Consider the following 13561-nt stretch of genomic DNA (forward strand, 5'->3'; position numbering starts at 1 on the left):
AACTAGAGTATTTTCTCTAGTTTTATTGGTATTGTTTGAAATAAGAAAAGTAACTTTGGTAATATATTCATTTTTATGGTAGCTATTCTCCCTATCATTGATAGTTGTAAATTCTTCTATTTCTCCAAATCCAACTTAATTTGTTGCATTAATTTTGTGTAATTATCATCTTTAATTGTTGCACATCTTGCTGTTAAATAGATACCTAAATATTTCACTTTCTTTACTATCTGAAGGTCTATTTTCTCTCTCACTTCCTTCTCTGTTTATCTGTAAAAAAAAATTACTATTATTTTAGTTTTTTCTTTGTTTATTTTCAATCCTGCCACTTCTCCATATTTCTTGATTTTCCCTTTCAATCTGGAGCCAGTTTCTAATGGTTCTTCTAGTATAAAAACTAGATCATCTCCAAATGCTCACAGTTTGTATTTTTCTTTTTTTATTTCCATTCCTTTTATTTCTGGATCCTATCTAATATTTGTAGTTAAAACTTCCAGTGTTAATATAAATAATAGTGGGGATAATGGACATCCTTGTCTTGTGCCTTTTCTTATGTAAACATTTTCTGTTACATCTCCATTCACCATCACTTTAGCTTTTTGGTTTATGTAAATTGCCTTAACCATATTTATTAAAAAATTGTTGCATCATAAATTGCCAATTTACATTGTCAAACACTTTCTGAGTATCTAAAAAGTTTAATGCTAGTTGTTTTTCACTATGTACTTCAGTGTATCTGAGGTAGTAGTGAGTATTCTCACATTGTTTCTAATTTGCCTTTTAGGTAAAAACCCATTTTGGTCAGAATGTATTCAAAAATCATTCAAAAATCTTTTAAATCTTTCTTATTTTTTCTTGATATATAAGTTATAGCTAGTCCCCTAATATAAGCTTTTGCTTGTCCCACATGTTTGTAATGAGGTCTCCTCTTTCTTGTTTGCTTTTTAAAAAAATCCCATTTCACTTTCCATCATTTGTATAAATTCTTTATCTTTTAGTATAGATTGATTTAAAGTCCTTCTTACTCTTCTCTTTCATCCCTTCCAACTAATTTTAACTGGATTATGATTGGCCTGTAGATTTGTTTCTATTTCTATCTCTTGCACATTTGCATTTAGTTTTGAGGTCATCCAAATCATATCTATTCTCGACCAAGATTGATGTGTATTAGAGTAAAATGTGTATTGGTTCTTCCCTGGGTTCTTTTCTCTCCATGTGTCTTATATAGATAGTTCTGTCATTTTTTTAAAAAAGTTCTGGGTAGAGTCTTTCTTATTTTTTAATTTGTTTGCTACTTTTGTAGTCAAGTTTTGTATCAACTATTGCATTGAAATCTCCTAAGAGACAAATATTTTCATATTCTGTTTTGAGTATCTTTTTATGAAGATTTTTTAAATAAAATTCGTCTTGTCCATTGTTCGGTGCATAGATAGCAACTAAGAGTATCTGGTTTTGGTTTAAGGTCACTTCCATCATCAAAATTCTCCCTTCCTCATCTTTAAAAATATGATTAGCTCTTATTGTTTCTTTGATATACATTACACCACCAGTGGTGGGATTCAAATTTTTTTACTACCAGTTATGTGGGTGTGGCTTGGCTTGGTGGGCATGGCAGAGGAAGGATACTGTAAAATCTCCATTCCCTCCCCACCCCACTAACCTGCTTTCCAGCTCAGTTCTCCTGTGCAGGGCAACAAAAGAAGACCCAGCTGATCAGTTGGGACTCAGGAGGCAAAGAATAGATGGGGGCAGGGCCAGTCAGAGGTGGTATTTGCTGGTTCTCCAAACTAGTCAAAATTTCCACTACCAGTTCTCCATAACTGGTCAGAACCTGCTGAATACTGCCTCTGAACCCCATCCCTCTTCTTTTTTTGTTGCGATAGCGAGGAGAATAATTTTACCAATTTAGGGTAGTCCAATAATTATTATGGTGAATATTCACATCATGGCTAGCTGCAGTTTTACTTGGAAATCATGCCCACTAAATTGCAGAAAACTGCCAATTAATGATGTCAGCACAAATTATAATTTTGTTGCTGACAGTATCAAATTAGGTGATTTGTGCTCCTCACTTCTAGCATAAGGACTAGTTAACAGTATTTTAGGAAATGAATTCTTGAGTTCTTCCTCATGTATTAATATTAAACTTAATTCTTGATGGTAAATTTCAGCTGTCCAAGTACTTAGCCCCTTAATCAAGAAACGGTTCCATGGAAGACTTTCAATCACAACTCCAATTACTTTCTTTCCTGCAGACAGGAAAGAAGCCACAGATATAGCAAGAATTCTGCCTATGGCAAAAGGCAGAATTCAAAAAGATTAATAATTCAGGATTGAATTCTCAACTTTGTCCTCTTGCCTTTCCAAAGCAACTTGTCCATTCTCTTGATGGTATTGGAAGCCATTTGAACTATGCTGACCTAACAGTCTTTTCTACCCTGAGAACCACTGGTTTGTGCTCTCTATTCTTTAAACACACCAACTGCTGCTGCAACACCAGTGGCTGGGGGAGATTGATTGGTTGATTGATTTTTGTTTATGTAGTTGCAACCAATAATCTTTGTCCAAAGATAGCGTATATATAGCATGCAGCCAGTGCCATGGATTGGAGTAGTAGTAGATTTCAGTTCTGCAATGGTTAAGAATTGTGATTCAACACCTTTTCCTTACTTCCCTGTTCACTTATTGGACCTTTCAAATGTAACAGTGTCAGGAATTGGTTCTATATCTTTGATCACTTCCCTTTGAGGTAGCCATTTTAAACAGCTTTTAAACAGTTTTCACATACTTGGACAGTTTCAGAACAAGATGGAAAACAACCCAGTTCTGTACAGCTAAGAGTGATTTAAGGCTGTGTCATGCAAGGGCTGAAGGCAAGGTAACATCATGGGGACACAGCAGATAAAGATATTTCCATGACATGTTTGTGCAAGTGGGGAAAGAAGCCCTAAAATGTATCTATCAGGAGTCTTCAAAAACATACATGTTTTGTGATAGGGGAGTTTACAAATGAAAATAGTTTTCCCAGACCAAAGTCCATATAACTTCATCAGCATCTCTAATTATAACTCAGAAGATTTACACATTTATCAGTTGAAGAGTCCATCCATGTATTCTTTTCTTCCTTCCTTCCTTCCTTTCCTCCCTCCCTCCTTCCCTCCCTCCCTCCCTCCTGTTTTGCAGAGTATGGAGTCACCATGTTATATCTTAACTGTAAGAATTATTCAAATGAGGAATCTCCGCCGAGAAGATTGGTGTGAGTATTTTCATTCTTGATCATGGTTTCATGATATACTGAAATTATGGTATATGTCTGAACAATATCAAACCCCCCCCCAAATATCTATCTTGCTAAATATACAGGAAGCCTTTTAAAAGCATGTATCAAACATATACAAAACACATAAAGAACTCCAAGTTTCATCCAAATTTTACTATTATATAATTGCAGCAGCTTATCAGATCACCTATAACTGATATGCAGTGAGATCTGAGTACATTGGCAGCAGTTGGCCAGGGCTGTTGGTAAGAATCTTTGCTGCCATACCCAAAGATGCCTGAGAAAACTCTTGTATGCAGATTTGAGCTACAACTCAAGCATGCTACTCTCACAGATATAATTAGACATGTTTCGGTGATTATTCTATGGTCAGGCCAGGGGTCAGCCCAGCTCCAATTGGCTATTTTAGGCTGTGGCAGGCATGCTTTCTTCCCCTCCAGTCCCCAAGCACTCTCTTCTATGGACATTTTGTTTTCTGGATTAGAAAATTTTGATTCTTTCAAATTGGACCCCCAAATTGGCATATTGTACCCCACCAGATATTCAAGTGACTTGGATCAGCAAAATCAAGTTCACCAGTGGAACAGCTTTCCTCCAGAAGTTTTGGGTGCTTCATCACTGGAGGAAAAGACTGGAGCACTGGACAGTCATTTGTTTGAAATGTTATAGGGTCTCCTGCTTGAGCAGGGGGTGGACTAGAAGACCTCCAAAGCCCCTTCCAGCTCTATTATGATTGACTGATTTAAAACATAGAAGACTATAAGAGTGAGGATCATTGAAAGAATGCTTCAAGTATAAAGGCCTAACTTCTTTTCATACGGCAAGAACATTGGAGAAATTGTTATTAAAATAAATTAAAATATGGTACATAGTGTTGTTAGTTTACTTTACTTTATTGTCATTGCACCTTGTACAATGAAATCAAACACCATCTTCAGTGCACATCATGACCATGAACATAAACATAAACACACATCCTTCACCCTCCACACATTGAACCGAAAATGCATGACACCGCACCAATACTGCACTATACAGCAGAATTCAAAAGAGCTATTACCCTGGGATAGAAGCTGTTTTTCAGCCTATTTGTCCTAGTTTTTATTATTCTGTACCATCTGCCAGATGGTAATAGTTCAAAAAAAGGGTGCCCAGGATGAGATGGAGCTTTGAGAATGTTTTGAACATTCTTAAGGCAGCGGGAGCTATAAAGCTCTTCCAAAGAGGGGAGAGGGCAACCAATGATCTTCTGGGCAATGACATTAACTCTCTGGAGTGCTTTCCTATCTGCCACTGTGCAATTGGCAAACCATACAGAGGTGCAGTAAGTTAAAATACTCTCTATGGTACAGCGGTAGAAGGTCACCAGCAGTTTTTCATTCAGTTATTGTTTTCTCAGAAGTCTCAGGTAGTATAATCTCTGCTGGACCCTTTTGACCAGTCCTGCAATGTGAGCACTCAAGATCATGTCCTCTTTTATGGTAACACCCAGAAACTTAAAACTGGACACTTGCTCCACTTGGACTCCATTGATAAGCGAGGGCTGGATGTCCGATCTGCTCCTTCTATAGTCCACTATAAGCTCCTTGGTCTTATTGGTGTTGAGGACCAAGTTATTGTCTCTACACCACGAAAGCAACCGGTCCACCTCATCTCAATAGGCAGACTCATCCCCCACAGAGATGAGTCCCATCACTGTTGTATCACTGTTGCATAGTAATAACACCTTTGACTGAATTCTGGAACAGGAGTGACAGAATAATTTATGTTGCTGCATCACACCTGAAAAGAGATTGCCAGTGGAAACAGCAATTTTCTGCTGGTTCGGGGACATCTAGTTTAGCCTTGAGAAGAAACTCTGAGATTGACTTAGCTTAAACTAAAAATAAGGAAGTTCCCTATGTGCCAGCCTATTTGCTAGTCAGCATTCCTATCAGATAGTATCTCAACCAACCTGGTAGTTCATGGCCAATAAACACCACACATAAGTACATACATATACACACAGAGTTTAGATAAATCATGTGGAAATTTGAACAGGATTAGAGCCATCTTATATGGAGAAAACTGTATGTTTCTACCCTTTCACTGACCCATTTCAACCCCCGCATGCCTACCAAGATTAAAGTATAGAGATAAAGCAGAAGAGATATTGGCTTATTTTCAGCTCATTACTACTTCCTCCTCTATGGTAGCCAAAAGGCTAAACAATTTAAATCAAACTCACCAGAGAGTACACACTATAGCTATGGCACTTTACCTTACCTGAAATTCAACCTGTGGTTTTGATTATGTACATAATAAGCTTATCCACACTATGAATTTCCAAATATTATCAGCATTGTCCCAAAAGAGTTTCAGTCACCTGTTATAGCAATAGCTATGCGGGAAGCTTTTGTCACTCAGCCAATATTTCCCAACTGTTATTTCAAGCTTGATTCATACATTAGGCAAGTTAATTGCTATACATTTGGACTTCCTTGAACTAAGCTCCAGTCATACTCCAGATACCGACAGCAAGGATATAAAGGAGTTCTCAGTCTTCTAAAATGTACCAACTATTTGCATATGCTCATCATGTCAACTGATGGTGTACTTAAATAGTGTTGTCAATCAAGCCATAATTAGTGAAGTGGCTTAAGGAAGTCTTGTGAAGCAATGATTATGTATGCCTAGAAAACCTGGCTGTTCTCTCACATCTCGGGCAGCGTGGCTGTTGCATTTCTATAGTTATTCTTTTGTTGTTATGCATGTTGTTTTTTCTGGGCATGCATGATCTGCTTCTTAATTTGATATCGTTTACATTTAAAAACATTCAAGCAGCTCAGAATCCTTTGGAGTTGGTTGACCTCTAAATTATATAAATAAATAAACTCATGAGCATATAAGAGGGGCATATAAAGGGACAAAATATGCATTATGATATTATAGTACAAGTCCTGTGACTTAACTTGTATCCAATAGAAATACACAAGGTCAAAAGGATATTTTGCTTTGTGATATCACATGGACAATTTTTTACTTGTCCCCCTTGCAAATGGGGACAATATTACCCATAATTCACTTCATCAATAAATAGAAGTTATGAAAATCTGTGCTCTGTTTAAAGGCAACCATTAATTAGATTTACACCAAGACAAAAATCCTTATAAATATAGTTATTGCAAACATGTTAGTTTTTATAGCTCCTTGCTACAATCGCAAGGTCATCCAGGTTTTGTCAATCCAAATGTGGTAATCTTATTCTGACACTTCATGGTCTATCAATAAGAATACAAACAGTTTCATTTATGAATTCAGCTATTTTATCTTTGTTTCATATTAATTGGGGAAATACAGAAAATTTGGCTCTTCAAAATTAGTGATGGGTTGGATAATTTTTTTTTAAACTGAAAATAAATATGGATTGTCAGAAGCATGATTGGTCAGAAAATAAATAAGCCAGTGACAGGATGTCAGTCTGATTTAAGCAGGTCTGAATCTTCCTAGATCTGGTTAGACCCAACTTTTCTAGATGATTGGATTGTTCAGTTAGCATTTTGCCCCAATTGGATCCAATTCTCACATAATCAGTTGTGGAAGTAATGGCAGATAAATTACCTGTATCTCAATTACTCTAAATAACCTCTGTAAATGGCTACCTTTCTAATCACAGTACTTCGATACTTTAGCTAGTTCAGGAAATTGCCTCTAATATTAGCAAAATTTTAGAGTGAATTAGTTGGAATATTTTATGTATCAATGATATTTGATAACCATTAATTTCTGAAAACAAATTCAAGGTTCTAGTTATTACTTTTAAAGAATAGAATAGAATAGAATAGAATAGAATAGAATAGAATAGAATAGAATAGAATAATAGTACTTAAATAATGTGAATGGATCTGTTATTTTAATTCTGATTATTTTTCTGGTTCTATTAGCCACTTACCTTGTAAGATGCCTTGAGTGGATTTTACAGAGGTATTTTATTACTTATTTCATGACTTAATAATGTGGTTTTAACTTTGATACAGTTGGCTGGATTTTGTTTATTTGTTATGAGTCCTATATTTGAAAAGGAAAGTCAAGGTAGAATGTTAGCATAAATACATAAGCAAAAAAAAGTTTTATTGTTGAAACATTTCCCCTAATTGAGATAGGTGTATTGTTTTGGAAATTATTCATTGAGATATAACTGCCTCTACCTGTTTTGTTTTTTTCTTCTTGCATTTTTCTGTTGTAGTGACTTACATAGTTACTTCAGCCGATACAGAAAATTATCTTTTTTAAAAAAAATTAAGCCCAGTTTGATATATCCTACAAGTACAGGTAGCCCTCGAGTTATGACCACAATTCAATGGTGGGATTCAAATTTTTTTTACTACCGGTTCTGTGGGCATGGCTTGGTGGGCATGGCAGGAGAAGGATACTGTAAAATCTCCAGTCCAGCAGATACTCCAGCAGAGATAGTATTTGCCGGTTTTCCGAACTACTCAAAATTTCCGCTACTGGTTCTCCAGAACTGGTCAGAAACTGTTGAATACCACCTCTGTCACAACTGAGCTCAAAATTTCTATTGCTAAGTGAGACATGAACAGACAAAACCTTAGAAGGACTAGTCTTGAGTATATTGAGCAACACCACTCAGTTGTAGTAACTTAGGAGATTTATGTTGGAAGCCAGGTGAAGAGTAGGAAAATAGGCCCAACTCATCTGATATTTTTTGAAAATTGGCATTGCTGCTTGTGGACTCTCAGTTGGATGCATGTTCAAACTCTGTGTCTGGCCTCCAATGATTTTTTTTTTTTTTTGTCATTTTATAACATGAGTTGCACTTGGGGTAAAAATTTCATGTGACCATGGCTTGTCCCTTTGTTGTGTTCTGATTACCACCTAGGAAAATCCTGTGGATCCCCTCTCCCTTTCTACAAAAGGAGAAAATGCCACTGACTGGTTGCCATAGTGCAAGAAATATTGTGGCTTTGAATACTGGTTGTGTTTTTTTCCTGTATACTACCATAAACATCAGGACTGGTGACTATTTCTAATCCATGATTTGTTTCTAATGCAAAAATAGATGTGTTCAGTAGTGGGTTACAGATAAACTGATAATGGTGTCATTTAATTGAAGTAGCAAGCAAACAACAGTAACTTGGCAGCTTAACTCTGCGGTAAATATGGGAAGTGATTGCAGCCTTAAAGATGCTATAACTGACATGCCAATATATTTTTTTAAAAGATTTTTAAAGGATCTTTCTTTCTTTCTTTCTTTCTTTCTTTCTTTCTTTCTTTCTTTCTTTCTTTCTTTCTTTCTTTCTTTCTTTCTTTCTTTCTTTCTTTCTTGAGTGACAGTATGGACTGGGAAAGTATCGTGCCATAGCAAGTGGTAGTGATTTATAAAGAGTCCCATGTGGGATTGTTTAAACCAAAGGGTTGTTATTAGATTATGAAGAAAAAGAAAACCAGGAAATCATGACTTAGAGATTGCAGGAGTGGGAGAGGGGAGAGTATAAAGAGATAGCAGGCATGGCAACTTCTCATTTGTGTTCCAGGATAAGAAATAGAGGAGACCAAACTATTGGTACATATGAATAAATGCTAATGGCATGGATATTAGTGCAGAATACAATGTCCTATTTGGACACTGAAATTAGATTAAGACTTTCCGGTAGTTTAGTCCCACTACAACATATAATGTCTGCAGGAGCACTACCTTCCCTTCATGCAATGGATGGTTTCAAACATTGGGCTAAGCCACAACATGGTTTATTGGAGGGGGAAACAGTTTTATTTATGAAGTTTGCCACTATGGCTTATTCAAGTAAGCAGCACGCCTGTTCGAATGACTAGCACATTAAAACTTATTTTCAACGTATACTCTGAATCCTGAAGATGACAGCAGAGCAATAAGTCACTAAAAGGGAAGGGTGGAGATGATAGTTATTCACAGTGGGACATAACCAGTGGTGGGATTCAAATAATTTAACAACCGGTTCTCCCAGGCTCAGGTTGACTGTTGTGAAAGGGGTTGCCCATCCCCGTCTTCCAGCTCCGCCACCCATGCGGGATCAGCCTCCCACGATGGCCAACCTGACCCTGGGCGAATTGGTTGTTAAATTAACACATACACCCAGCTATCAAAGTGGATTCTGGGCACTGCACTGCAATGGAGAAATGGTCGCCGTAGTGACTGGCATGAGGGGAGGAGGATGAGCAGGGAGAAGAAAGATGGAAAGCAGCCTTCTCCTTCCCTCGCACTGGCTGCTCCGTTGCCCATTTCTCCATTGCAGCAGAGTACCCAGGATCCATTTTGATAGCACGGTGGGGGGGGGGGTGTTATTTAACAACCAGTTCACCTGAATCAGTGTGAACTGGCTGAATCCCACCACTGGGCATAACCTGACTTTCAACAGCACAAATGCATAATCTCATTTGTTTCAATAAACCACGATTCTTTAAGTCTGAGCTAGCAACAGGGTAATTGGAGCAGGGTCTGGTTCTCTGTGTTCTTTCCAGTGGCTTTGTTGCCAGATTGAATGTCTTGATCAGTGCAGACAAATCCTAGATTTCTTGTTTGTAAAAAAATATATGTAGGACATAAGCAAGCTAATTATTATGCTAAAATTTGCCAGATTAATGATTCCTTCTCTCCTCTAGGCACCAGCATGTATAATTAGCTTCTTGCCCCATGTGCAAAGTTGGTATGTCATTTCTTAGAGTGACTTCATTATTGTTATCCTTCCTGTGTTCACCTTCCAATTCAGCTTCAGCAGAAATAATGAGGAATACCTTCTCCATAACTTCTTTTTTGTTCCCTTTATGTCAAACATAGCAAATCTGACGCTGATGAGTCCTTGGTGAATATTTTCTCCCATTGAAATATTTCTTTTTTGTAGTTTCCTTTTCTAACAAGATAGGGAAGCTATCCTAAAACATTTCATGGGGGCAGAGGAAACAGAAACCAGAGCACATGAGTGTGATTTGTCTTCTTATTTGCTAAGGGCTGGTGAAGTGGAGTTCACAGGAACCAAAAATAGCTTCATGGGGTGTCAATAGGCATAGAAAGCAGAATGCCCAGATAGAGTTGAACTGTAGCACATACAAGTTGCATATAATATGCTGTAATACTGAAACTCTTATTCTGGTGCATTTCCAGGACTAAGATAATGAATAAGAATATGCACAGATTTTTATACATCATATACTCCAATAAGTCTGTTGCTTTTCTTCTCCTCTTTGAAGCATATTCTGTTCCTTCAAGAAAAGAACCAAGTATTCCATGAATTTACAAATTTGAAAGCAATTTTATTCGCAATTTTTTTAAAAAAAATCTGTTCACATTGTAATCTGGAAAAAATGGAAAACATTAGTAAGAAACTGCAATTAAAATGAAACTTTTGGCTTAAAAGGCACATTTAACATATGGATTATGGTTCCTTCTCACATTGTTAATCTCGACAGGAATGATCTAACATTCTGCACTTATTAAATAAAAATAATGGCAAATATGCTAGGACATGCTTTGCTATCCTGGTACTTGTATTTTCAAATTGTATTGGATTAGATGAATCCCCAATCATAATTCTGGGTTTCATAATCCCAGACATAATTAATAGTAATAGCATTTAGGCTTATATACTATCCCACAGTGCTTTACAGCACTGTCTGGATGGTTTACAATGTCAGCATATTACCCCTGACAATCTGGGTCCTAATTTTATCAATTTCAGAAGGATGGAAGGCTGAGTTAATCTTGAGCCCCATCAGGATTGAACTCCAGGCTGTAGGCAGAGTGTGCCTGAAGTACTTGCATTTTAACCACAGTACCACCAGGGCTCCCATATCTATATATACATAGATGAAACCAAGTTGAGTAATCTTCACAAGAAATGTTTTTTTTTAAAAAAGAACTATTTTAAGCAAGTAATAAAACTGAATTAGCAGTATCAAGCATCCATGACATTGCTGATCTTACGGTATCTAAAAAAGACTTTTCATCTTTGGGGAAAATTGATATATTATTGATACAGTATTGACTTAGCTTCCACAAGCATTATATTCTAGTTCTGTGCGAAGGAGAAAGAAACTAAATAAGAGCACAGGACATTGAAATCTTGATTTATAGACATCACTTCCTTGGACTCTGCAATTAGTGCAATGCTTCACAAGATTTATATATATTTTAATATCGTTACACAAGATAATTGTATGTACCATTGTTACTTCATTTGCATAAGAATATCATTATCCAGTGATGTGAGTTCTTCATAATGATAAAATCATGCGAATGACAGAAATTATTATAATAACCTTATGTAATGATATTTGTGAATAATAGCACTCCTTCCCCCAAATAATAACCCATTTAAATAAGGTTTCACTATAAATACTCTGAATGTAAATTCTGAAGAGAAATTTCTCTCTATCTCCTCTCTTTCCTCGGAATCATTCCTGAAAATTAAAATAAAAAAGGAGGGGGAACTGGCTCTTACCTGTACTACTTAATAGTAACTTGCACCTGTAAAATATTCATTCCTTATCTAATTAATACTAATCCACAGTTTTCTGGTTGGATTATTTTCCAGTTGAGTTTCTTGATTTTCCCAAGAAAACTCACCACTCAAGATTAACACTTAGATGTTATATGACAGGTAACAGAGTGATAGTTCTGATGAAGAAAAGTAGAATTAGCAATAGTCCAGTTGATGACAAGAAAAGTGAGACTTTAGTGCTAACTTTCACATGCACACACCCAACTTTATTTTCAATATTTGCAAGAGGCTTCTAAAAAAAAAATCTTCCCAGTTATATTTCACCTCAGTGAATCATTTCCCCAGGCATTTACCACTAAATACCAGCATTTTTTCTACTGGAAACAGAAGCAGCTTCTGATGACTCAGCGATGGTAGGTTTTTTTCCTTCCTATTTTGCATAGGTCAGCATCAGAGAAAAAGCAGCAAAACTGTTAACTAGACCTAGAATATGAAAAATGCTTTCGTTTCAAACCCAGAATAAATTGCCATGATCTAGAAGCTTTCTGAAACAATTTTGGATTTAGTAAAAATGAAATGTTCATTATTTTGTGTTTGGGTAGAATCACATCTACAAAGCAAGGACAAGGTTATTGTGTGTTGATCCTCTCTTTCACCCCTCAATAGCTGCTAGTATTTTCATCAGCCAAATTTTACCCTATCTTCCCTGCATGACCTCTCTCCTCCCTTCCCTCTCAGCCACTTCCAAACATCTCGTTTCAACCATAGCCAACATTACAAATAGAAGTAGTTTTGAGCAGTGGTGGGATTCAAATAATTTTAAAACCGGTTTGCCCAGAGTCAGGTTGGTTGTCATGGGGGGCGTGGCCCATCGTCCTCCAGCTCTGCTGCACATGTGGGATGAGCTTCCCGCAACTGCCAACCTGACCCTGGGTGAACCAGTTGTTAAATTATCCCACCCCCCACTATCAAAGTGGATCCTGGGTGCTTCCCTGCAATGGAGAAATGGGAAACAGAATGGCTGGCATGAGGAAAGGAGGAGGAGCAGGAGAAGAAAGAGGCAAAGTAGCCTCCTCCTTCCCTTGTGCCAGCCATTCCGTTTGATACTGGTAGGGTAATTTAACAACCAGTTTGCTTGAACTGATGTCAACTGGCTGAATCCCACCACTGGCTTTGAGGGGATCAGAAATACACAACAATTGGAAGGAATTGGGTGTTATTTCAAGATATATACAAGAATTTATGAGTTTACATTTACAAATGTGCTTTGATCTAACAGCAGATTGAGCTAGATACCTTTAAAAAATCTCTTGGCTAAATCAGGAACTAAACATTATTTCTTTGGGAAGAGGACAAGTACTGTATTATTTCTTGCCACACATGACTTAGGTATGACTATTGACCTCACCCCATTCCTAAGAGGTCTGTAAGGGGCGTGCAAAAGTGCCTACCATCCCTGTCCTATTGTCCCCATTTATTCATACCTATTTCCTGTATTCTTACTCATGTTTATACTTATATCTATTATCTTGTAAGCGATTGACAAATCAAATAAATAAATAAATAAAATAAATTTAGCAGGCCTCACCACAGATTTAAATCTTCCCTGGCTATATAAATTCCCATAGTTTTAGGATCCAAACAATCAAGTCCAACAAGCTTGTCCACTATTTATATTCTCACTATTACAGATGTTATTCTGTCTCTTTTGTAATAATCTGAGCAACATCTTAAAGCCAGCTAAGCTAAGACATTAGTGCATTGGGGGTTGTATACAGGTTTGCCACGGAAAGAACATATTGCATTC

The 13561-nt window shown here is 36.9% G+C and overlaps 1 protein-coding gene across 1 annotated transcript in view; it reads left to right on the forward strand.

Annotated features, from left to right (window-relative positions):
* The first annotated feature begins 3186 nt into the window (after positions 1-3186).
* LOC113439154 (cytosolic phospholipase A2 epsilon-like) overlaps positions 3187-13561 on the forward strand; it is a 46341-nt gene continuing 35966 nt past the window's right edge. The window contains exon 1 of the mRNA XM_026704893.2: positions 3187-3256. Coding sequence (XP_026560678.1) covers positions 3187-3256 — 70 coding nt within the window. The remainder of the gene's footprint in view (positions 3257-13561) is intronic.

This window comes from Pseudonaja textilis, chromosome 1 (assembly GCF_049901715.1).
Source record: "Pseudonaja textilis isolate UNSWEBS1 chromosome 1, rPseTex1.2, whole genome shotgun sequence".
NCBI classification, from domain to species: domain Eukaryota; kingdom Metazoa; phylum Chordata; class Lepidosauria; order Squamata; family Elapidae; genus Pseudonaja; species Pseudonaja textilis.